Below are 26,535 nucleotides of genomic sequence, written 5' to 3'. Positions count from 1 at the left end.
TACCTGATCTTGTAAGGTATGATGGATTGTGCTTTCTGTAAGTGTTCCATATTCTTCAGATGTAACTGTACTGGTTTATTCCCTCTAAGAAATGTCTGCCATATTGGAATGCTGCTTTGGTCATAAGCAACTCTTTATTGAAAATGCCATGGTTCCTTTCCTCTGGGAAAAGCAATTTATAATAAAATGCATAAAGCAGGAGATCTTCCCACATCATTTTTTATGTTTGGAAAATACCTCCTAATGTTGTGTCTGTCTGATGTGTCTGTTTACAAAACAAAAGGATGAGAAGGAACAGGATGTCTGATCACTCAAGGATGTCACTTGAGACAATTTGAACCTCTGTCCCTTTTTTAGCAGTTAACAGTCTTGTGGAGTGGATCATGCAAAATCACGGAGAACGTTTTCTATCGGTAGAAACTTGCAAAACCCATAAAAATAGTGGACATCTTTCGTACTTCTAGATGGTTGCTATAAGGGTATGGACTGTACTTTTGCAGGATCAATTTGTATTCCCTCTATAGAGGTCTAATAACACAAATAGTTCATTTGAAAATATCAAAAATATATTTCCACCTTTAGTAAAAAGATTATATTTGAGGAATCTCTATAAGTCACTTGTAATACAAATCTTGTGTAAAAATGGATGCTCTAAAAACATCAGTATGCAGCACTACATATTTGACAAAATATCAGAAAAGATTTGATTTATGAATCTGGATAGATAGCAGGACAATTATTCAATCAAAATAGCACCATTTTGAATTCCAATGTTCATGCCTGGTACCACAAAAGCAGTTAAAAATTCAATGGCCCTCTTTCAAGCTATAAGTGTCTTTCAAATTGATGAAAATATGTGCTTTCTCAAGGTTGTTCAGCAGATCTGAAATAAGAGGTAGTGGGTAGTGGTTTCTAATTGTCACAGAGTTCAGAAATCTATATCATGAATAGTCTTTCAAGGAATTATTTTTCTTGAATACAAAAGACTTAGATACAGATGCTGGAGTTGTACAAGGGGAAATGAATCCCTTCTTCAAATTGTCATCCAGAAGCTCTTGTAAGGTGGTCAGTTCTTGAATAGACATAAGATAGTGTCTCTTAGTCGGAATCTGGGCTCCTGACTTCAAGTTAATTATGTAGTTACATGCTTGGTGAGGAGAAAGGGTAATTGTGACTTCCAATGAGGATTCATGGTGAACTAGCTGTCACAAAAGGAGCAGAGATGGTATTGTGGTGAGATCAGTGGCCAGATGGCAATTTCTGGCTGGCCAAATCTCTCTGGATAAAGGAGATATTCTAAGATTACTGTCTTGTACTCTGGACTGCTGCTCATGAATAAACTGTAGAAAATTAGGTTTTTGCAGTTGGCTGATGAGTTGAGTGGATGGGAATTAAGACATTTCCACTAAGTTAATAGCCACAATGTAGCCTATATGGACATAAAGTTCTGCTGAGCCTCATTTCTTAATCACTTTTGGAAACAGTTTTTTAATTGCTTTTCAACTATTAGGAGAACAAGCCTTATAACATGTACTGGGTGAGTTTCCTTAATTCCTAGTGAAAGAAGTTTGAAAAATAAGTTTAAGAACATAAAAAAAAACTCTTTTTTAAGAATAAACAGCAAAAGATGATTAAAATAATTGAATGAGTAGAGTTATAAGATTAAGGCTTTAAATGAATTTAAAATAAGATTTTGAAATTAATAAGAATCCTTCCTATTGTCCTGCTTCTGGTTTCAATTACTGACTCAAACACTGCTGCTATATCTCTCACTCTACTGAAGGCCAAGAGATAATAGCATGCAAACCCAAGCAAAGTCTCAGATGCTTGCCTGAATGAATTGTTTTCAAATAAGAGCACACAGAAGAATAGTCCAGAATCAGTCCAAAATTCCAAAAGCTAGGTCAAGGTTGTCAGTCAATCCAAAAGTCAGAGGTTTAACGTTTCTTACATGAGCAGGAACATTATGCAAGAGCTGGAGATCAAACAGTTGTTTCCATGAGAGATCATTGATCAGAGCTGTCTCTTAAATCATGCTGTAGCCAGCTGTTTTTAATCAAGAGATTGACTGCCTTGTTTGGCAGGAAGCCTAAAGGAATGATGTTGCTCTGCTCTTCACTCTACTCACCAGATGTAGGGGCTGGGAGGTCTGATGTCATCAAAACCATCTGACTCTTCCACCTGTTCCTGGGTTTGATGAGCCTCAATGTTCCTAAGGATGACACTCTACAGGTTCTGTTGGAGCCTCTTCTTCAACATCTGAGTTGTTTGAGTCTTGGATCATGACACTCGAGGGAAAATGCTGTTGTTTTGAATTCTTAAAAGAAAAAACGATAGGATGGGAATTTGAATGCTGGACACTAGAGGGAACCAGAAGGAACTAAAGATTACAGTTAAAAAAAGAAAAATGCTTAAATCTGATTTACTAACAGTTAAAAGAGAAAAAATGCTTAAATTTGATTTACTAACTTAGAATGGAGCAAAATATTTTAACACCGGAGATATTGGTGGATATTTGTAAGCAATGGATCCAGAAATTAATCTTAAAAGAGTATGCTATTATAGATTTTTCCTGCAAATGTAGGGTCTGCTTTTTATATTTTTACAGATCAACCCTATGTTCATCCACTGCTACAGCAGGAATGCACCCACCAGCTTGATGCCCAAGACTGACAAAATGGGCTGAAATAGAATGATTAGTCCAAGGTCACCCAGCCACCTTTCATGCTACAGGTAGACTGTCCTTAAAAGATATTTTGGAATAGGAACACATTTTATCAGACAAAATTGAGTTTGATCTGAAAGTGGATTTAAAAATAAGCTGCAAGACTAATATGGAAAAAGATGTTAAACTTGATATACAAATGAAACTGGCTGATGTCTTAATAATTAAAAAGGTTATTTAAATGGCAAGCCAAAAGAGCAATTTGGATAGCTATATTATTTTGAGTTACAAAAACGATCTCTTTAAGTACTGAAGAATTTTGTGAAAAAGGACAAAGAAAAAATGAAAGGAAAACAAACACTAGGACATTATTTGAAGAGGTTAAAGATCAAGATTGTTAAAAGTAAAAGGAAGGAACAGAAACTAGATTATTTGATCAAAGTTAAAATAGCTATATTGTTATTTCTGGTAATTATTACAATAATAGACTTTGAATGACCAGGATTGAATCATGAGATTTTAAGGATCTCTTTATAGATAAGAATTGAGACATGGGAAGAAGACATGGTTGTATTTTAAGATAAGATGTTAAAATTATTAATACTGATTTTAACAAATGGGGAAGTCACTTCTCTATATATTTCTATTCTTTTTTTTTGTTTGTACCTTTTAAAATATTTTTCTTCCTAAATTATTTTTTCTGTTCTTCTGCACTTTCTTTTTTTGCAGTTTTTTTTTAACTGTAACGTTTAGTAAAATTATTATAATAAAAAAAGAGAGAAGGAAGGTTAATTCCTTGTTCTCCCAAACATCACCAAACTCTTTGCACTTTTCTGGTAAGGAAGAGGATTGCCAGAACTGTTCTGCAAAGAAGGCAAGAGTAGAAACTTTGCAAATCATGCTGGTCACACTTTTGACTGGCCCTTGCTGCCAGTGGACATCTGGATCATTATTTTGAGCCCAATCAATGAGGCATGTAAATACGTTGTGATAAAATGGAATGGAAATAATTCTGTAGGATCACTTATTATCTGTGGTAAAAGTATTTTACATTGCACGATAAAAGCAGGTCAAAGTGCTTTCCTGTCAATTGTTTCCACAAATAAACATTTCTCTTTGTCAGCAGTTTAAACTGCAGTATTATCTTATCTCTGACATTGGCTGTGCACCTGAATCTAGAAGAGTGGAGAGTTGTATTTTTAAGTCTGAGAGTGTATGAAGAGTAACAAGAATAAAAAAAAATGCTTTTCTGCTGTTGTCTGAACTCTTCGCTGCCTGAGGCTCTCTGTTGAGATCTTGGGAAGGAAATCTATGAGGCTCTCAAAAGTTGACACTCTGGAATGATTTCAGCATTTGCTTGCTACACAGTCCACAGTCCCACAGTTGTGGCACTTAATAATTGATTCAGAGATCTGTATATTAGCAATGCAAGTCTTGGCTAGATGTCCTATAGCTCCACTGTAGAAACAAACTGTGTTTTCTCCTTCTCTGTTTTTCTGCTATGGTCAAAAACATGCTCTTATTTGTATGGCTTCTCCAGTGTTGGCATGTAAGGATTCCACAGAGTGGGGGATAAGGGTGCAGAGACGCTGTGAAATTTTCCATATTCTTTCCTCAGTGTCTCAATTTTTTCAATCTTCCATCAATATTGCAAGCCACCCAGAGTCACTTGAATGAATTGAGTGGTTATAGAAATGCATATATTAAAAAAAAACATGCCACACAACGTTTTGACAATATGCCTTGCCCTATTCATCTCTCAGTTCATGAGCAAGTCCTTCCCCAAACTGGTCAATCAGAATAAGATCATTCCATTCCATATTTCTGTCTTATGATTGAAATCTGTTAGATACTCATGAAATCTTTTATCACCTGCTTTAGCTTGTGAAACTCCTGAATTTTATTTATTTATTAAATGTGCTTGCCACCCATCTCGCCATGAGGCAACTTGCTGTAACTCCTTTCTGAATCATCAAAAGGTCTTATATTTGAATGAAGATCTATTAATTGTCCAGCAATGGATTAATGCTCTCAAGGCACAGCCAACTGATTATTCCTCCTTTCTGTAGACTCAAAGGAAAAGCAATATGTAAGCACTGTTCAGGACATTCTGTTGCCCAGCCCATTATAAACAATTCATTTGGGTTGTTATAGTCAAAAATTGATCCTGAAGTCCTCCAGAGTTCTCTAATAAACTTTGATGAGAATAACATTGATTGGATGGAAGTGTTTTGAGTCTCTCCTAGTTAAGCAAAATTTTGACACAATTTCTATGTACCACATCATTGTGCATTGTGCACATCATATATAATCACTTGCTGTTGATGCTATGACCATGTTCAGCAACTCATCTTTCAGACAACAGGATGCCTCAAATATCAAATGAGCATTTCATCCAAAATGTTCTATTATAAAGTAGTGAGACTTTCAAGCATGATGTCAGCTTTTCAGAGCTGGCCTGGAACAGACAACTGAAGGGCTATCAGAATTCCACTTTATTGTTATGGGATATAATAACAGAATCTTGAAAGCCTACTACTGTCCCCTCTTATACAAAAAAATAATAATAATAATCAGAGTAATATTTTTTTTCTTTGTCTTCCTCTCTTCCTTCCCAAAGTTGTGTTGTTGTTTAGCTAACAGTTCTTGCATTCATCTATGGAGAGTCTCAGTCATTCAGGTCATGGCTGTCCCCAAGGTGCTTTTTCAAGACGCAACTGGACTTTCTGGTTTTTCTTTTGAAAACGTTTCGCTTCTCATCCAAGAAACGTCTAAGTGAAATGTCTTCAAAAGAAAAACCAGAAAGTCTAGTTTCCTCTTGAAAAAGCACCTTTGGGAGTTCTTGTATTCCTCCTTTGTTGTTATTTATCATACTCTTTTACACTATTTTGTAAATAGCTTCATGTTCTTCTAAAAATTGTGTAATTGCTCTTGACTACTATCTGGTTAACAAAATATAATAAATTGTAAAAGTGCTTATAGTATGATTTGTATAAACAAAATAAAACATTTGATACTAGTACAAAAATAATTTGTGTAAATAATAGAAGCTGTTTGTTGGTGGAATGATACCAATACATAGAATTCTTCAGGCTATTAGTTTACAGTCATCTTTATAATTATCTTTGGAGATAAAATACTATCATCTTAACAATCAAGACTTGATCTCAAAAGGATATCAAAAGAATGCCCTTTGTCTTTCATGATTATATTCAGAAAGTTAGGAGGCAATTACTTTGCTAATATTCTTGATTTTGAATTTTTGGGATGTTTCATTTAAATCACATAGCAATTTTTCAAGCTTGTCATTATGCTTATCCTTGATGTCTATGGAGATTCTCAGTTATCCAAGTCATGGTTGTCCCAAAGCTTTTTGTCAAGAGGCAGCTGGACTTTCTGGTTTTAATTTGAAGACATTTTGCTTCCCATCCAAGAAACTTCTTCAGCTTCCCAACAAAGAGCTGAAGAAGCTTCTTAGATGAGAAGCAAAATGTCTTCAAAGAAAAACCAGAAAGTCCAGTTGCCTCTTTTGGGACTTATCCTTGTAGGCATTTCTAGATGAAGTAACGGAATATTACATTTTCCATTCTATTTAGTTTAATTACAGTTTGGGAATGGCAACACCAGTTAACATAGATTTCTTCTGCTGGATATGTTCATTTATCAGAACACTGTTTCTACATGCCCTTCTCTGTGGCACTGTGTCATCTGAACACAAATAGTAAAAAACATCAAGCATATCAGAAATATATTGCTGCAGACTATGGACTTCTTTCAATGTGTATAAAATAAAAGGGTCAACAGACCTCAATTTGTTCTCGAGTGGGTAAAAGAAAGAGAAAACATAGCCTATGTCTTGGATTTTTAAAATATTTTTCAATATGTTTTTCGTTTATCATGTCCAATTCCAATTTTCCGTAACTAGGGCATTATACAGTACTTTCATAAGTAAAATTAAAATTGATTTTCCAGGGATGCACACACTCAGGCTTTGTGATATGACAGCCGGATGATTGCTTAAAACCATTTGCAACTCAAACAGAATGTATCAAATGATATTTTTTAAAAAAATAAGCTTGCATAAACCCACAATTTAAAAAAGAAAAAGAAAAATAGACCTGTTATCTACTTAGGTATGTAATATTTGTTCTTTTTTCTTACTGCTTGGAAAATTCACTATAGAATATAGTGTATTTTGAATTTGATTATTTAAAACTCACCCCTGTATAATCTACACACTTGCATGTATTAAGATCTATCTTAAAAAATTGTAATAATTTTATTGAAAGTAACGTATACACATCAAACTAATACAAACTACAAAAATGAAAAGATAAAAATCAAATGTGCAAAGAAAAAAGGGAACAAAAAGAAAGAAAGAATCCATCCTGGTGAATATGAACAACTTTAATTGCCATTTCTTAAAATACAATAAACAATGTTTTCATCCTGTATTTCATCTCATTCTCTATGAACAAATCTTTTATTCTCCATCCCAATCAGCGTTCTAGATTCTTTCAAATCCAGATATTCCTATCTTGTATTTCTTTCATTGATGCTTTTGTTTAATTTTAATTTGAACTTCAGTTCATTTAAAGAAATGGTCAGTTTTCAGAATCAAACATTTTTTTAGTGAGAAAAGTAACAGCCACTTTAACTCAGTGATTATAGAGTTTGGACTTTGAATGTGGTAACTAGAGAAGTTTTCTGACGTTCTAATTTGTTCCATTCATTGTTGCAAGCCTAAATGTAAAATCTTGTCAAATTTAATGAGATAGTGCTACTTCTCTTTCTGTCTGGATGAACAGATATATGTCTTGTAAGGAAAGTTGTCTTCTCTTCATATATCTTTTATGAAAACAATGTCAAATAGTTTATAAAAAAATCAATAGTTCAATTCTATAATATTTTCATTCTATTACCTAAAATCAATCTATAAGATTTTTTAAAATATTTTTCAATATGTTTTCGTTTATCATGTCCAATTCCAATTTTCCGTAACTAGGGCATTATACAGTACTTTCATAAGTAAAATTAAAATTGATTTTCCAGGGATGCACACTCTGGCTTTGTGATATGACAGCCGGATGATTGCTTAAAACCATTTGCAACTCAAACAGAATGTATCAAATGATATTTTTTAAAAAAATAAGCTTGCATAAACCCACAATTTAAAAAAGAAAAAGAAAAATAGACCTGTTATCTACTTAGGTATGTAATATTTGTTCTTTTTTCTTACTGCTTGGAAAATTCACTATAGAATATAGTGTATTTTGAATTTGATTATTTAAAACTCACCCCTGTATAATCTACACACTTGCATGTATTAAGATCTATCTTAAAAAATTGTAATAATTTTATTGAAAGTAACGTATACACATCAAACTAATACAAACTACAAAAATGAAAAGATAAAAATCAAATGTGCAAAGAAAAAAGGGAACAAAAAGAAAGAAAGAATCCATCCTGGTGAATATGAACAACTTTAATTGCCATTTCTTAAAATACAATAAACAATGTTTTCATCCTGTATTTCATCTCATTCTCTATGAACAAATCTTTTATTCTCCATCCCAATCAGCGTTCTAGATTCTTTCAAATCCAGATATTCCCTATCTTGTATTTCTTTCATTGATGCTTTTGTTTAATTTTAATTTGAACTTCAGTTCATTTAAAGAAATGGTCAGTTTTCAGAATCAAACATTTTTTTAGTGAGAAAAGTAACAGCCACTTTAACTCAGTGATTATAGAGTTTGGACTTTGAATGTGGTAACTAGAGAAGTTTTCTGACGTTCTAATTTGTTCCATTCATTGTTGCAAGCCTAAATGTAAAATCTTGTCAAATTTAATGAGATAGTGCTACTTCTCTTTCTGTCTGGATGAACAGATATATGTCTTGTAAGGAAAGTTGTCTTCTCTTCATATATCTTTTATGAAAACAATGTCAAATAGTTTATAAAAAAATCAATAGTTCAATTCTATAATATTTTCATTCTATTACCTAAAATCAATCTATAAGATTTTTTTAAAAATGGATTATTATTATGGTTCGTTTTATAGTAAAGCAGATGATTAGACTGGATCTGGCATCTTTATCCATCTATTGAGTCCTTCCTAAACACCTAGACAGATGTCACTGTAGATGGTGCTGAAAATATTGGTTGCAGGATTTAAGCTGTTCCAAGTAAATCTGCATTTTGCAATTGACTGGTGGGGATTTTGTCAATACTGTTAGTGTTCAAGTGATGCTCTGGATATTTTGGGATTACACCTAAGGTGCCTTATTAGTATTGGCACTATTTTTGCTTTATTTGCTATGTTCTATTTCTAATTTTAAGATGTTTGTAGTTTGTGACAAAAACCTCCCCCCCCCCATTTTTTTTCTTTTTTATTCTGCTGTTTCCAAGTATTGCAAAATCTGCTATCCAGATTTTTTGTTTGTTTTGGTCTTTCTTATTGACAAGTGTTAAGCCTGGTACTTGTCTGTTTGGAGTCTAAAGTCCCATAGCATTTTAGCTTCTTTATTTCCTTGTCTATTTTGTGATCCCACTAGTTCGTGCTTGCAGGCAAATAGATATTTCTTGAAGATATTCCAATGCGCCATTGTTGCTAATTTGTAATGTCATTGTTTGTAGTCAATCCGTGTGGTCTTCTTGCAACAACTAATTAGATGGTCCACTGTTCTTTCAGCTTCTTTGCAGAGGCAACATTTGCTATCTGTTGCTGTCTTCTCAGTTCAAACTTTTTATGCATTTGTATGCAAGGCTTGGCCTTCTGTAGCTAGAATTACCCTCCATCCCCATCTCTTTTTTAAACTTTTCTGCTTGTAGTGTTGATTCATGGTGACTGCCTGGACTGGTTCTTGCAGTTTTTTTGGCAAGATTTCCAGAAGTTGCTTGGCATTGTGTTTTCTGAGGGCTGAGAGAGAATGATTGGCCACCAAGGTCACTCAATTGGTTTCATGTCTAAGGCAGAACTAGAATTTGCCATCTCCTTTTTTTTTAGTGCCTTAACCACTATACCAAGCTGGCTCCCTGGAATATAGTTATAGTACAGTAGGTTAAATATCAACTTCTAATCTGCTTACCTTGATTTAAAACTGTCTGGTGGCATGAGTTCCAATGTATGTGTTGGGCCATATAGATTGACAACATACAGCTTGACTACTGGATTCAGTTCACCTGCCTTTTAAAAAATAAAAACATTTCAGTATTGATGAAATATGAATGGAATAATTAAATACAAGTCACATAGATATCTATGACAGTGTATTGAGTGATCCTAATTTGATGGCCATGCATTGGCATATACAGTAAGGCTTACATTCCTGCATACTTATTTTATTTTCCTTTTTTTCTTGTGAATACAAATAACTGTATAAAATAAAAAAATGGGATGATGCTTTTATAAGGAGTAAAAATAATTACAAAAAGTTTCCTATGCACCAACTTGGTCTAATAGTAGTCATAAATACTACTAAACCTGCCTAGTGAAGTAAAACATTGCAAGACATAAAGTCTTAGTCTATAATATTATATCATTTGCTTAATAATTAAGGTGAATCTAAAATGAACAGAAAAATTAAATAAAGGTTACAATTTATTAACAAATAAATCTGCTCACTATATAATAAATTATAGTAGACTTTTATAATTTCTTTATCATAAGTTTAATTGAATCTTAAATTTTATCCTTTGTTCTGTGTTTCTTTTGTACTGTTCAATTTGAAATTGCTAAAGAAAAGTAATATAGCAGTTGTAGAAATTAATTTTGCCCCTAGCAAAAACATATGAAAAATATCCACTGATGTACATTTAATTTTACATGCTGTAAAGTCACCTAACAATTTCATATTTTTAAAAAAATCAAATGTAATAAATATTATTGATGAAGAGACCTAGTTCAGAGTAATATGTTATTTAGTTTTAAAATATACTTATTCAGTTTCTAATGTTGCCCACTGACCAATTTACACTGGATGGAATGTTAAGGATTAAAATCAAATAATGATAAGTAAAAACAAAAATAATAAAGAAACCAGGCTGGGGAGGGAAGACAGACTGATTTAAAAAGTTCATGCATCATTCATCCTGACCTAAATCCATGCTAAATTATATGTTCGATTCTAACATTCACAGGTTCTTTAATGTTTTTTAAAAAATGTTTATTTATTTTACTATTCCTTTGGACTGCCACATTCCTGCAAAAGTTCTAGAAGTTTATGGTAATATGTTAAAGCAATAAAACCAACAAATAATCCAAGCCCTAAACAAACTGACAACATTCATTAGCTACTCGCATTTGCATGCTTTTGAACTGCTGGATTGGCAGGAGCTGAGCCAAGTAATGGGAGCTCACCCTGTCACGCAGCGCATGGGTCTCGAACCTGGGCTACCTGCTTTCCAGCTGAAAAGCTCAATTTATTATATTCCCTTCATGCACCCCAGGAAATACAATAAATAAATGGATTTATTAGTAAATCCATTGAACTGTGCTGAGAAGCCTTCTGATAACTAATGCAGGGCCTAAAGCACTGGTGTTAAGTAATTATGGTGGCTGTTACTTACCAGCTAATTGCTTATTACGCACCAGCTGCAGTCTACAAAATCAGTCCTGGATAAAGCTCATTGCAATAATATATTCTATAGGTGATGATCGCATACCTGAGATGGTTTTACATCTGATATGATTTTAGGTATATTTTGTAAAGTGGTACACATAGCATAAAAGTAGCTTTGCCTGGAGGTAAAGCATTGTTAATGTATTCTACATCTTACAGTGGTTATTCGACATGATAGAAGAGGTAAACAGCCTGAAGTCGGGTAAATCTTAACCAGAGAGAAGAACTGGAATTATTTATTTGATTATTTATTTAATGTAGTTATTTATTTATTTGTTAAATTTGTTTGCCATTGATCTCATGCCTCAACCTGCTCTGTTCAACCGCACGTTCAACCGAACCTGCTCTGTTCAACCGAACAGGTGACAAAAAAAAGAGACTAGACTAGTTCATTAATTCACAAAAAAAAAATCCACACAAGTCTCCTGGGACTGGGAAGTCTGTAATTATATCTGGTTATAAAAAAAATTGCTTAAATCTTTTATTTTTAGCTACTGTTAATAGAGTTGTTATCTTCAACTCCAATGACTGTTTTCTTCCAGTAATTGTGGGTAAGGGGGCAATTAAATAAAGCATGCATTAATAATGAAGAAAGTATTACTCAATTTCCTTACCTTTGGATATGGATACTGTTTTCCTTTGGGATACAAAGATCCAGTAAACCAAGGAATAAGCATATTTGGTACTAATGAATCATTTATCATAAGGAATGCCAGCCTCTCTCCATCAGGCGACCACCAGTGAGTAATGTGTGAATGAAGCAGCTCCTCTGAGTAAAAAAAAAAAAAATAAACCCATGAAATTAGCATTTTGTATCGGACTTACCATTAAATATTACCTTTTAGATTTCCATGGAAGGACATTTGATACATCAGTTTTATCTAAACATTTTGCTCTTAGAAACATAAAAGAAAGAGCAAAGAAACCACAAAGGATGGTGTCCTTTATTTTAAATTAAATGGAATACTTCACACTTCAAAATTATTTAGCTGCACTTCTACATTCTACTACTACATTCCACTGAAAAAAGTAGAATAATTTATAGAATACAAACTAAAAATATTTCCCTTATCTTTCTCCATGCAAGTTATTTCTCTTGAAGTAAAAAAGAAACATGCATAATTGGGATTTTCCGTATTTTATATTCATAGTGCATTTTTAAGGACATTTGAAGTAGGATCATTGTTCATATCGAAAGAGGTTCTTGAGTCCACCTGTTGTGAGCGTGCTGATGGGCTGTAGTATTTGGTTTTTGCTCTGTTGACAATTGTTCATATGCAGCTGATGTTATGTGTTCTGTGGTGGCTTTTATGGTAGTCTACAGTTTGTTCTATGTGAACAGATTTTCTGTAAACTTGGATTTGCAGGTTATCATCATTCAGCTTAGTTATGAGAAAGTCTAAGGATGGGAGTTCTCTTTATTCATCTCAATGTTTTGTTTAAAATCAGTTAGTGCTTCCAAGAAAGCATCAAACTACTATCAGTAGTGGGTTTCAATTTCAGCCGCTACCAGTTTGCTCATGAGTGTGTGTGTGCATGCAATGCTTCTGTGCATGCGGAGAAGCTTCTGCGCATTTACAGAGGCATCTGGGAGGGTAGGCAGAGCGTCCCACCACCGCCGCTACCAGTTCGCCCAAACCGGAGCTAACCAGTAGCAACCCACCACTGACTACTATCCAATCCCTCAGAATTCATTGTAGGGAAATCTCCATTTCTCAATCATTGCACTAAAGAAGCCTCTCTGAAAATAATGAAACATCTGCAAAAAATGTTTTTTTTTCTCTGCAAAGTTGAGCAAGGATAAGCTGTTTTGCATTCAGCTTCATATAGCAATTTTTATTGTGCAATTTACCTTCATATAACCAGTCTGCAATTCCATTAAAAACAATTCCTTCTTTCCCAGAAGATGTCAATCTCAAAGAGCTGCTCTTTACATCAGGCTGGTAATAGATGTTATTTTCAAATATATAAATCTATGTTGGGTAAAAAAGAATGACATGTTTTGTAATTAGTTAATATTTTCATATTCATTATCAGGAAATCATTTCTGAAGCTAATTTTTATATCCTTCTACAATTTATGGATTACTTCAGAAGAAAAACAGAGAGAAATAGAGAAAGTATTTGTTTCTATAACCAAAAAAACTTCAACATGGGCCTCTGTGGCTCAGACTGGTAAGACAGTCTGTTATTAACAGCAGCTGCTTGCAATTACTGCAGGTTCAAGCCCCACCAGGCCCAAGGTAGACTCAGCCTTCCATCCTTTATAAGGTAGGTAAAATGAGGACCCAGATTGTTGGGGGCAATAAGTTGACTTTGTATATAATATACAAATGGATGAAGACTATTGCTTGACATAGTGTAAGCCGCCCTGAGTCTTCGGAGAAGGGCGGGATATAAATGCAAATAAATAAATAAAAATAAAAAAATAAAAAACAGAAGGCAAGGTTAAGTCATACTGTAAACACTGTAATTACAGTGTCAATTGATTTACATATTACTACATTCTTTGCTCTAATTTTAATTATATTTATATATGTAGCCACATAGAATAAATCTTTATTCTATATGGCTACATATAGATTTATCTTGATTTATATACCACTTCACAGTGCTTTACAGCAGTTTACAGAGTCAGCATATTGCCCCCAACAATCTAGGTCCTCATTTTACCAACATTGGAAGGATGGAAAGTGAGTCAACCTTGAGCCATCAGGTTCAAATCTCTGGCAGAGGGCAGAGTTAGCCTGCAATAGTGCATTCTAATTACTGCCCCACTATGGCTTCACAAAATATTGTCAAAATGTTGAATTTTTTGGGGTGCTTTTTGTGCTTTTTAAAAACAAATATTATGTCAGAGTTAAATGGGAAACGTGTAGCATGTTTAGACTGCTGGGAGCATGTAAATCATGTCCACTAGTTGGGGGCATTTTTTTTCAAACATATGCAACAGAAACATTTTCTCCCAAAATTTCAAAAGATGGTTTAGCAGAGAAAAATTTTCATAGAATCATTTTCTTAAATTTTCCAAACAAAATGAAATAATGATAATATAAATTTGACAATTATAGAACAAACATTAACACAGTATATTGCCTAAATTAATCATTAAAACATGTAAACACATGCATTTAAATAAATATAAATTTATATTGGTTTTAATGGGTTTTATTATTTATATTGTTCTTTTTAATTATTTGGCTGTGTAGAATAAGTTTTTTAATTGATATTTTATTCTGTATTTATATGTACTTTTTATTTGCCTGTGAACCGCCCTGAGTCCCTTGGGAGATAGGGTGGTATACAAATACGATAAATAAATAAATAAATAAATAAAAAATATACAACATGGCATTATAGTTTGTTCAACAGTATTATGTAATATGTTTCAATTTGATCTCATACTTGAAGTGTCCATAATTCTTGATATCTGCACTGGTCTTAGTCATTATATTTATATATTCAGTTTTTATTGTCTACCCACTTCACAAGGACTTGAGGAAACTCAGATCAAGCATCAATTGCTATCAATCATGTTACAATCTAGCTATTTCAAAGCAAAGTAACAGGATGAGCCAAAACCATTTTAGAAAATCATTCAGTGCTTGAATTGCATCTCAGAAGGTTTTATGCAGCTGCTTTGAGTCCCTTCCCAAGTCCTCTAGTCTACATAAGCAGAAGATTGATAGTAGTCACTTCTGCTGAAAAAAATGGTAAAGTAAGGTGCCATCTCTGGGGCACTTGGGGCAATAGTAGGCACTAAGCTTCTTTCTCCTTTTGAGAACAAATGTATGTGTACTTGTATATTTTCAAACCAATCTGTTGATCTTAGCTATGAAGAGTGGTGAAATGTAAAATTTGTTATTACCGGATCTGTGGGTGTGGCTTGGTGGTGGTGGGGTAATGTGACTTGGTGGGCGTGGCCAACTTTTTTTCTTTTTGCTTTTAAAAAAACATTTTTTTACAACCTCTTCAGCCAAAGAGGTTGTAAAAAAATGCTTTTAAAAGCCTGTGATGATCAGGCAACTCAGCTGGGATCGCCAGAGGAAAAAGAAGCTTTTAAAGGGTTCTGACAATCCCAGCTGAGCCATGCGATCATCAGAGGCTTTTTATAACTTTTAAAAGCATTTTTTTGGCAGAAGAAAAATGCTTTCAAAAGTAAAAAAAAACCCTCTGATGATCGCACTGCTCAGCTGAGGTGGGGGGCCCGGGGTTTTTGCTACCAGTTCTCTGAACCTCCCGCCACCATCCCTAACGAATCGAGCTATCTGGTCCAAATCGGGAGCATTTCACCTCTGCTATGAAGGAACCAATCCTGCTACAAATACTAAAATACCATTCAAATGCTAACCAGTAGATTTTGTTACATGGAAATAAGTTTTTCTTAACTTTTGCCTCAAGCAGCAGAATGACTTTTCGTTGGCCTTGCTTGTAAAGAGAATAATTAAATGTAACCTGTGAACAAGCTGATTCTACAGTTAATAGAGCTTAAATTAATTAAGAGTTCTGTATTTGAAAATTATTAATTTAGATGGAATTTCTGTTTTCTAAGGGAATGAAAAGGTGTTTTAATTAATGTTTCGTACTTTAAACGTGGCCCATTAGTCTGGTTACATGAGTGAAAACAGTATAATACATCAGAGATAATGGATTATTCATTGTAAGCTACAAGGATCACTAGTTTTTGTGATAATTTGCACACTGGTTTAACAACATCCTTAAATTTAATGTTCTAGGCTAATGGATAATATAAAATATGTTTGAACACATGTTTTCTCATGTATGTGTGAGTGTGTGTGTATAAGATAATCTTATATACTGTACAGGTAGTCCTCAACGTACAACAATTCCTTTAGTAACTGTTCGAAGTTACAACAATAGTGAAAAAAGTGACTTATGACTATTTTTCACACTTACGACCATTGCAACATCTGCATGGTCATGTGATCAAAATTCAGATTCTTGACAAGTGATTCATATTTATAGCAGTTGCAGTGTCCTGTGGTTATGTGATCACCTTTTGCAAAGATCACAAGCAAAGTCAATGGGGAAGCAAGATTCCTTTAATAACCGTGCATGCTAGCCTGCCACTCACACAAGTCGAGCTGTGCATGTGTGCATGTATGTACTGCTCATCCAAATTGAGTTGCATGCACGCCGGCTCTCAGTCACATAAGTTGAAGTGTGCTTGTATGCATGTGCATGCCAGCTCATCACTCTCACAAGTGGAACTTTTGCATACACCCTGGCCTGCTGTTTGCAAAAGTCAAGCTGCACATATGTTCACATGCGAGCTGGCCCAATATTTGTGCAAGTCAAGTTGCGCACATGTGTGTCAACTAGCCACTCACATGGTCCAGTTCTGAACAGGCCATGGCCCAATAGTGAACCATGGTCCAGGGATTGGGGATCCCTGTCCTAATAGCAATGTCCATTATTTTTGTCTACATTTAATCCATATTGCTTTCCCAGAAAGAAGAATGAGCCAGTGGAGGCATCATATCTCAGTGTAGGGAAGTATCTCAAGACTCACCTCATGTTTAACATCTGTTATGTCCCCCTCCCCACTTCACAGAGCAAACACAAAGACGCGTGTCTCCCAGTCTTTTTATTTGCTACAGACCTTCTTCAGTTGAGGAAATACTTGGCAGTGACTGTGCAAAGGCCTGCCAAGTTCTGAGTCCATTATCTCGTGTCCAAGATCCGTTGCCAAAACTCACTAACAAAGTCCTTTAACCCTCCAACAACCGAGCTGCAGTGCACCCTTGGTAGCTTTTTTGTCCGTCACAAGGGCCACATGGCAGCTCCACCCACTTTTATACCCTGAGGGGTGTGGCTCAGTAACTCAGTGGATAAGATCGTCAGCAGCTGGGACTTGAGGCGTTACCAGGGAGGAGGAGGGTGCGGGAGAGGGAGGCCTTGTCAGCTCCTCCTCCTGGCCTGCAGCTGGAACTTGGGGCGGTGCCAGCGAGGAGGGTCCTGGCGAGGAAGGCCTCGCTGGCTCCTCTCCCTCACTTTCCGAGTCACTCTCCTCCATGAGGACAGGCTCGGGGGGGCGGAGTCACAACAACATCTGCATGAGGATGCTGGGTAAGGTCATCCATTGGACTGGGTTCGGATACCATCAATATATGGATGATGCCTAATTTTTACTCCAAACAAACCAGGTGAGTTGTCAAACTCTTGCTTACATTTATATTTACTAAATGTGACCCAGAGTTGTTGTAGCATTAAGCGTTACAAAATTTTAAAATAAATAAAGTCAAGGGAGAAGCAAAGGCAGTGATTTTCTATCATCATCCTTGCAGCCCTTAGCATTCCATCTCAGTCTATGTTAGAGGGTATCTTAATACACTGCCAAGCACCTCTTTAGAGTGCAGGTGGAAAATAAATACATGAACAATACCATCTTCTTCCGGTATAAGCATGTTTATCTATCATATATTCTTCTAATCTACAAAATGACCTAAACATAGCAGAAGCCCATGGGCATAACGTCTCACCGATTATCAGGAGGAAAAAGATATTTCAAACAATACAGTAAATACTGCAATGTTGCTGCTGTCTAATGTCATCTTGATAGTGCATTTGTCAAAAGAATTAAAGGAAGGACGAGAGACACAGATTGCTAGTTATATTTCTCTGTCACATTTGACCCTTCTTTTCACTTAAGGGTAAGTAAGTAGATACTGGAGAGAAAAGTGATTTGACAAGAGTCAAAAAGAGCCTGAGTGCTATATCCAGTGTCCCAAGCAGACACAAATGTAAAACAGTGATCAAGACTTTTTGATGTTGGAATTATTCAGTGGTATATTTTTCAAATATAAACGTGGTCAGCTATGCTGTTTGCTAAGGCAAGAGCCTAATTTCTCCCCACAGACTCTAAAAACTGAAGACTTGATACTACTGGCTAAGATAATGGTATGCTTTCAAGATGTTTTTCGGTATGGCCTAGTTGCATATTCATTAGTTCTTTCTTCTATGATTTCACCTGCTGCTAATACATCCACAAAAAGTGATGAAATAAATAAAAAAAAATCCTACCCAATATTATAAGCCTGTGGAACTAAATATAAATATGCAGTGATCATACTACCTTTCCAGATCAAACTATGCCTGGACTTCTTTGATGTTTGAAAGAATGATTAAGAGTTTCATGCCTTAGATGCAGATAGAGAAATGAGTAGAAAATGATGGGTTTTCAACCCAGAAGCTGTCAATCAAACATTTTTTTTAAAATTCTTAATAAAAGTAAAATAGAATACATGCTCAATAACATGGACAATAAGATAGTAAAATGAAGCGAAAACAGAATATCCCATTTACTGCTCTTTCTTTCATGTGAATTTTTTGTGGGTTACCAAAAAAGAATATTTCTTTTCTATATATTATTGCAACAAAACTTCATTCTACCAGGCCCTGACATGATGGCATTTATAGTATTTGCATAATGATCTAATGAAAATAATGTAAATCTCCCATAATATTCTATTCAAGGGGTGTCAAACTTGCATCATCCCTGCAGTGTCACATGACTTATTGCAACTTTTCCCCCCTTTGCTAAATCAGGTGTGGGCATGGCCAGCATGTGACGCATCTGGGCTGCCAGTTTGACAGTCCTGTCCTATTCAATTCAACTAATACCCCTGAATACAAGTAGTTATTGACTTACATCAGTTTGTTTAATGACCGTTCAAAGTTACAATGGCACTGAGAAAAGTCACTTATGACCATTTTTCACACTTACAACCATTGCAGCATCCTCGTGATCATATGATCAAAATTCACACGCTTGGCAACTGACTCATATTTATGACAGTCTCCCGGGGTCATGTGAACACTTTTTAAGACCTTATAACAAGCAAAGTCAATGGGGAAGCCAGATTCACTTAACAATCATGTTACTAACTTTACAACTGCAGTGACCCACTTAACAACTGTGCCAAGAAAAGACATAAAATTGGACAAAGCTCACTTAACAAATGTCTTGCTTATCAATCTAAGTTTTGGACTTAACTGTGGTTGTAAGTCGAGGACTACCTGTAATGAGCTCTCCTCCTGTAGTTCTGTGCCACTGTACTAACTATTACAACGTTAAATGAGGTTTTGTTATTCTGTACATATCAGGAATTGGTAACACAGGCTGCACTGGTGCCATACTACCCATAACACCCTAAACGACCTCTTAGAATGCTAACATTATTTTTAAATGCATACACATGCACAACTGATAAATTTGAGATTTACAACATGTCCTGGGGATGCAATTACTAAAATATTGTAAGATTTGGCAATCTGGTGACATTCAATCCATTTTTTAAAAAGTTATAAGTATGCCTCTGGAAAGATCACATGATAGTAATGTGATGTGAAAAAGTTGGTAATTCCTGATATTTATACTGAATTGCATCAGTTCTGTTTTGAAAGAGATAATATTTTTTACTTAAATTTTAAAAATACCTTCTTCCTATGAAATGTTAAAGCCTTCAAATTCATCATTTTGAAAACATCATGATTATATGTAGCAAAATGAAAAATGCTTTATTTTAATGTTTCCAATGGGAACATTATTTATTTATTTATTTATTTATTTATTTATTTATTTATTTATTTATTTATTTATTTATTTATTTATTTATTTATTTATTTATTTATTAGATTTTTATACCGCCCTTCTCCCGAAGGACTCAGGGCGGTGTACAGCCAGAATAAAAACAATAACAGAATACAATTAAAAGAAACAATTTAAAAAACTTATTGTAAAATTGGCCGAAATTTAAAACATATTAAAATCTGAAACCCAATTAAAATACATCAAAAAATTTAAAATTTAAAAAATTTAAAAAATTTAAAATTTAAGCCAACCCCGCGCGAGTAAATAGATACGTCTTCAGCTCGCAGGATCAGACCATTGGATTATGATGATAACCTCTGTCATATATTATTTCACCTTTCCTATTAGAAAAAAAAGAAGGGTAAAGCTAAATAGGAGCTATGGGAAAGCTGTATAAATAAAGCTGTATAAAAAGCGAACCCTTTTTTTATTACTAAGCTTTCAATCAGACATGAAACTACGCACTTTTATTGTTATAAGGACTAGAAAGCTGAATAAAGATAAATCTGAAATTTCCAAAAATATAGATTTTGAAATAGAATTAAAATTCTGAATAGAATTAATATTTGCAGGAAAGTAAAAAGACCTGTCCAATGCAGCTTATTTCACAAAGCTAGTTAAAGTGAAGATATAGTGATCAATTATAAGTTTGAATCAAGTAAAATCAAAAAGACAAATTTTGCCACAGGGATGAAGAAAGTTTTCCTTACGTTTTCCCAGGTCTTGGTAAAGTAGAGATGAGTCCTTCCCTTAAGGTTTTTCCAAAATAGTGAAGCACATCTGTTAGGGGGTTGGAACTAATGCAAGCTTTCCTTAATCTATCAAGTACTTAAGTCACAGGTGGCCATTTATAAGAGGGGAAGGCATAGTCCTTGAGCCAGAAAAACATCCCACAACAATGTAGAAGAAAGAAAAATAACTTCTTAAGACAGTCAGGTAGGGCATCCACAGTGGAAGAAATTAATTAGAAGGAAATATTGCAAATCCCTTTCATCTTCTTTAAAACCTCATCTATAATACTAAGTACCTGTTCCATTCTTCACCTCATCCCTTTATTACAGAGCTGTAAGTTTAATGTGAATGTAGGGACAAACAAAGAACTATGTTCTTTATCTTTGAAACATGCAAGTAATACTGGCAATGCATCAACTTTGTATAGTACATTCCCATAATACATTTCAGCAATTATTACATCTGTTCTCCAAGGGGCTAATTTTCTAGGCAATGTAATTTAAAGAAATAGAGAGTGTCACAATGGGAATCCTTAATTAAAACAAAAATATGCGGGTGGGAGAGGTGTGCTCAGGAGTTTCATTAAAGGTGTTTTGTTTCCAGAATCGCATGTCAATCATAATTTATTGGACAAAACGCTCAGATGCAATAGGAGTAAGTTCACCACACAGAAGCTTAAGAAAATGGGAAAGAGCTTCATATTATCTCCGCTCTGTTTCAGCTTCAGCGATGCCATTATCCATCTGACAGAACTGTTCCACTGTTTCAATTTTTATAACTACATCTTGCCTAGGGAACTAATATATCTCAATTGATGCTTAATTGGATATACAAATCCAGGTAGATAATGCCACATATTAATCAGAATCCAACCAGGAATGTGCCCCCCTCCCACACAGATGTTCACCTCTGCTGATTTGGAGTAGCAATTGACATCAACACTGATATACAACAAACCCAGGTGGCTTCAAAACTGCTGCTGTATCAACAAAATGTTCTAAATTATTTGAGATATATAGAAAATTTTCCTCATCTGCTACAGAGTATTTTCTTAGATGGATTAAAATCAATCATCCAACATTTGGAGTCAGTTTGATGTTGTGGTTAAGGTGTCGGCCTAGAAAGCAGGGGACTGTGAGTTCTAGTTCTACCTTAGTCATGAAAACCAGCTGAATGATCTTGGGTCAGTCACTTTTTCCTCAGCCCAACCCACTTCACAGAGCTGATGTTGTAGGGAAAAACAGAAGGAGAGAGGAGTATTAGTTACATACTCAAGTAACCTTGAGTTACTTATAAAGTAATAAGGGAGAGATAAAAATCCAATAAACCAGGGGTGTCAAACTCACGATATCATGTTGTCATCACATGATGTCTCATGACTTTTCCCCCCTTCACTAAAAGGGAGGTGGTAATGGCTAGCATGTGACGCATCCAGCCTGCGGGCCGCGAGTTTGACACCCCTGCAATAAATATTCAAGAGCTAGTCTATATTTTTATACGGTGTGAAGCAGAAGACCTCTTTTGAAATAAATGTCCAGTTAGATGAAATCAACTATAATATTTTAAGTAACAGGGCTTACCCATTGATTTCACAAAATTCCTTCAAAAATTGTTGCTGACTTGAAATTTCTTAATGCGACATGAAAGAGAAAATAAGCACCTGAATGGAAAGTTGTTGTTTTTAGAGTTTGTTTATATTACTGTGCTTACTCAGTTCTCACAAGAAAGCTATCAATGCATAATGTGATGCATTGGCTGGCTTGTTAAACAGCCTGACGTTTGTTTGGGTTCAGGAGCAATTGATTCAAGATGTCTTGGCTGGCTTCCTTAACCCCTACATCATTACACTACAATGGATACATGGAAGTAACCATCAATAAACTGTTCTGGTTAATTCAGTTGGTTTTTAATTACATTTGAATATTTCTGCAAGCTCCACTTTGACGTTTGTTCTAAACCAATTATGCCAGGGAAGGAGGGCAGCAAATTTATCCCTGGACTCAATCTTAATTCTTCTAGTAAATTTCATAGTACCTGATTCCTAATTCCAGGTTTGATTTTCACTATTTATACAAATAACATGTGCTGATCTCTTGCCTTCCATCTCATTAAGGATGCTCACATCCTCTGTGCTCAAATGAACCTAGTCTCATCTCAGTATTACTGCATAAATATCCAGGGCACACTGGACAATTTTACACCTCCTTGCTACTTTCAGATACTAACCCTGCTATAACATGTAATGTTGCCAGGTTCTGCTCAGCAATGCTTAAAGCTGTCAGATGGATGACCTGTGCCCTAAACTAGTTTTTAATGAGCATCTAGTTTGTCATCCTAGAATGCTCTGTAGTGTGATAATCTGCCACATACTAACCTTTATGTTCCTCTATACCCCTCTAATGTAGTTACCCCACCTTTTAGAATTCTTTTACATCTACTTATATCATTTAGCATTTTATATTTATTATTTTTTAGACTCTTGATATATTTTTATGCTTTTGAATTGACTGTTCCTCATCCTCCTTATGCTGATCTTTGACTGATAAAGATCTGACTGATTCAAGTGAACCTCCACTTTTTCCCTTTCTGTACATGCACACAGTCACACATAAACATAAAGAGAGAGAGAGAGGAAGGGAACGAGGCAGAGGAAGGGAGAAAGAGAGGGAGGGAGGGAGAAAGAGAGGGAGGGAGAGGGAGGGAAAAGAGAGGGAGGGAGGGAGAAAGAGAGGAAGGGAGAGAAGCAGAGGGAGGGAGAAACGGAAAAGAAGGGAGAAAGAGATGGAGGGAGAGAAGGAGAGGAAGGGTGAAAGAGAGGGAGGGAGGGAGGGAGCGAGAACGCTGCAACTTATGCACATGGTTAAAGCTATTATAAAAATATCTGGTAGAGACTTTTTAAAAACAACAGCAGGATGATTTGTCTCTGTAACAATTACTTGTTTATGTGTATTGGTTAATGACAGGCAAATCTACATAGTATATACTAAAATTATAGATAATAGAAATAGATGTTAGAAATAGGTGTTTTTTCTTTTTTGTGGAGGGAATTTCCAGAAGCTGTGTAGCTTTGGAGGCACAGTTGATTTTTTTAATCAACTGTGTTGGTTTTAATCAACTGTTTTGGTCATTTGGAGGAAAATTGAATTGCAAGATCAAATCTGAGTCAGTCATTGAATTGCAAGATCAAATCTGAGTCAGTCACTGGGACCAGAGATTTCTCCTTCCGAGCTTTCAGACTTATGCTGGAGTTCATCTTCAAGGAACTTCTCTCTACTGGAATATTTGGGCTATTCTGAAAGTTGTATTTATGTGATAAATATATGTGATATATATATATAAATATATAAATATATGTGATATAAATATATATCACATATAAATATATGTGATATATATGTGATATATCTGCAAGTTGTATTTATGTGATGCCTTCCTATTGATTAATTGATATGTTGATGGCTGGCTATTGGCAGTTGTTTCCTTGTACTACCAAGCCCTGGCTCCCAAGTACTTGATAAGCTGGTGGTAAATCAGCACTCTCGGTAATGACAAGGGGGGCATTTCCTGGGCTTCAATCTTGATTTGACCTTACAACATTATCCTGGGACATGTATATTTGCCTTCATTTGTGATAATTGCACTGTTCAGTTCAATTATCCTTGCCTGTTCTCAGCTGTTGAAGGCCACCAAGTATCATTATCAAATGGTTGGCTTCAAACTATTCAGTGTCCACTTAGAATATGAAAAAAAGAGTAAATCCTGTACAGACTGCAGACCCTAATCTGTTTCAGTATCATATTGTACTTTTAAAAAAATGAACAATGCTATTATTATATATTTGCATACATTGCTTTTCATTTCTTGAGATGCCTTCATGAGTTACTAGCTACTGGTTTAGGAGGGAAGGGAACTGGTGTAGCAAGTGAAGTTGTGAAGAAGTAACATGCAGAGCTATTATTGGTTATTCCCCAATAGTATGCAGGACTACAATTGGAAAAAAGCTCAGGCCACGATATAGGGCAAAAAAAAAAATGAATTGGCCCCCAGGGTCTGAATATTTTGAAAATGGTGGGATATAAGATAACATGTCAGGAATAAATCAGGAAGTTTTTTTATATACTGATTCGTTTCCTTTATTATATAGATCCAGGTTGCTTATTTTTAAGGGGGAAAAAATTCCAGCTTTGTTCATAGTTTATACAGACACACAAAGGATGAAGAAAAGAAAGAGAAGGAAGATTTCCAATATGCAAATTAGAATGACTAAATAAAGATAAGGTACATTTTACAAATCTAGACAGCGTACTAAAAAGCAGAAACATTACCCTGCCAACAAAAGTGCTTATAGTCAAAGCTATGGTTTTCCCACTTGCAGTGTATGGCTGTGAAGGCTGGACCATAAGAAAGGCTGAGCGCCAAAGAATTGAGGCCTTTGAACTCTGGTGCTGGAGAAGACTCCTGCGAGTCCCTTGGACTGCAAGGCGAACAAACAAGTCAGTTCTAGAGGAGATCAACCCTGACTGCTCTTTAGAAGGCCAGATCCTGAAGATGAAACTCAAATACTTTGGCCACCTAATGAGAAAGAAGGACTCACTGGAGAAGAGCCTAATGCTGGGAAAGATTGAGGGCAAAAGAAGAAGGGGACGACAGAGAACGAGGTGGCTGGATGGAGTCACTGAAGCAGTAGTCATGAGTTTAAATGGACTCCAGAGGATGGTAGAGGACAGGAAGGCCTGGAGGAATGTTGTCCATGGGGTCGCGATGGGTTGGACACAACTTCGCAACTAACAACAACAATATTTTATAACTTTCTAAGACACTGTGTAATTTATTTCTGTTTATTGTCCTTATTGTTCTGCATCATGTTGCAATATAAAGGAAGTGAAATTTATCATTTAGTTTGTATTGCAACTTGAATTGAATATATGCACTTATCTTTTTGTTATGTATGGCTGAAAATACCTAGCAGAATATTTTTGAAACATAGTTCCTTCAATATTAGACCTTATGCTTGCTGAGTAGTTGGGGTGGATTTTTTAAAGAGAGAAGGTTCAAAGGATATCCATAAGGTTTTCTTAATAACTTTTCAAATGTGGTTCTGTGAGGACTCTGAATTCAATGGAGCTAAGTGGCAGGGAAAAAAGGTTCCATGGTGTGAAAACCTCTGAGTATCTTTTAATATAAGACTAATATAATATTTAAAGTCTTATATTAAAAGATACTCAAAGGTTTGCTGTGGTTTGTTTCCTACTTAAAAATTGTTTTGAAAATTGAATGGTGTTGGCGAACATGTACTGAATTGTGATATTAACATTCAAAAATCATACCCCATGGAAAACATATTTTTTTCCTTTCCCTAATTTAATAGCCCAAGTTACAAGAACCCCAAGGTTAGTATGTGGCCAACAATAATGTTTAATATTTTCATTCCTAGTTATGTTTCTACAATTCTGCCAGAGCCAGGTTCAATGCATATTCAAAAGGTTTTTTTTTTAAATAAAAATGTTTGACTTTTATGAATATATTTAAACATTATTTTTGAAATTGTTTTCATTTTTGTTCCAGATAAAACAGCTGTAATCCTTGGGGTTCCTCTTGAACCCAGTTTCCTCGTTAGCTATCACTCAATTCTGCTGCCAGCGCTTCCTCTTCCTTTCTGTAAAGCAATTCCCTACACCCCTTCTCCATTGTACAGAACTGCATCCAACCCCTCAAGCCTTTCCCAAGATTCATCAATCTTCTAGAGTGATATGGAATGGAGAGCTGAAATATGAAAACAATTTCAGTTGAACTGCTAAAAGGAAAATGGAAATGGAAGCTTTCAGGAGATAGCCACTGAATTGGGGCCAACTTTCTCTCTTCTGTGTGGCATTCTGCATGCTGCTATCCCCTGTTCTGATGATTT

General features: G+C 35.1%; 1 protein-coding gene across 5 annotated transcripts in view; it reads right to left on the bottom strand.

Annotated features, from left to right (window-relative positions):
* The window catches only part of DPP10 (dipeptidyl peptidase like 10), a 205,679-nt gene that overhangs the window by 71,673 nt on the left and 107,471 nt on the right, over positions 1–26,535 (bottom strand). For all 5 annotated transcript variants that reach the window (XM_058194384.1, XM_058194393.1, XM_058194401.1 and 2 more), the window contains 3 exons: positions 13,138–13,258; positions 11,900–12,054; positions 9,753–9,850 (listed from right to left, as the gene is read on the bottom strand). In XM_058194384.1, coding sequence (XP_058050367.1) covers positions 9,753–9,850; positions 11,900–12,054; positions 13,138–13,258 — 374 coding nt within the window. The remainder of the gene's footprint in view (positions 1–9,752; positions 9,851–11,899; positions 12,055–13,137; positions 13,259–26,535) is intronic.

The sequence above is a fragment of the Ahaetulla prasina genome, chromosome 1, assembly GCF_028640845.1.
Source record: "Ahaetulla prasina isolate Xishuangbanna chromosome 1, ASM2864084v1, whole genome shotgun sequence".
Lineage (NCBI taxonomy): Eukaryota > Metazoa > Chordata > Lepidosauria > Squamata > Colubridae > Ahaetulla > Ahaetulla prasina.
The sequence above is the reverse complement of the archived record's forward strand: the minus strand, read 5'-3'. Positions and strand labels throughout refer to the sequence as shown.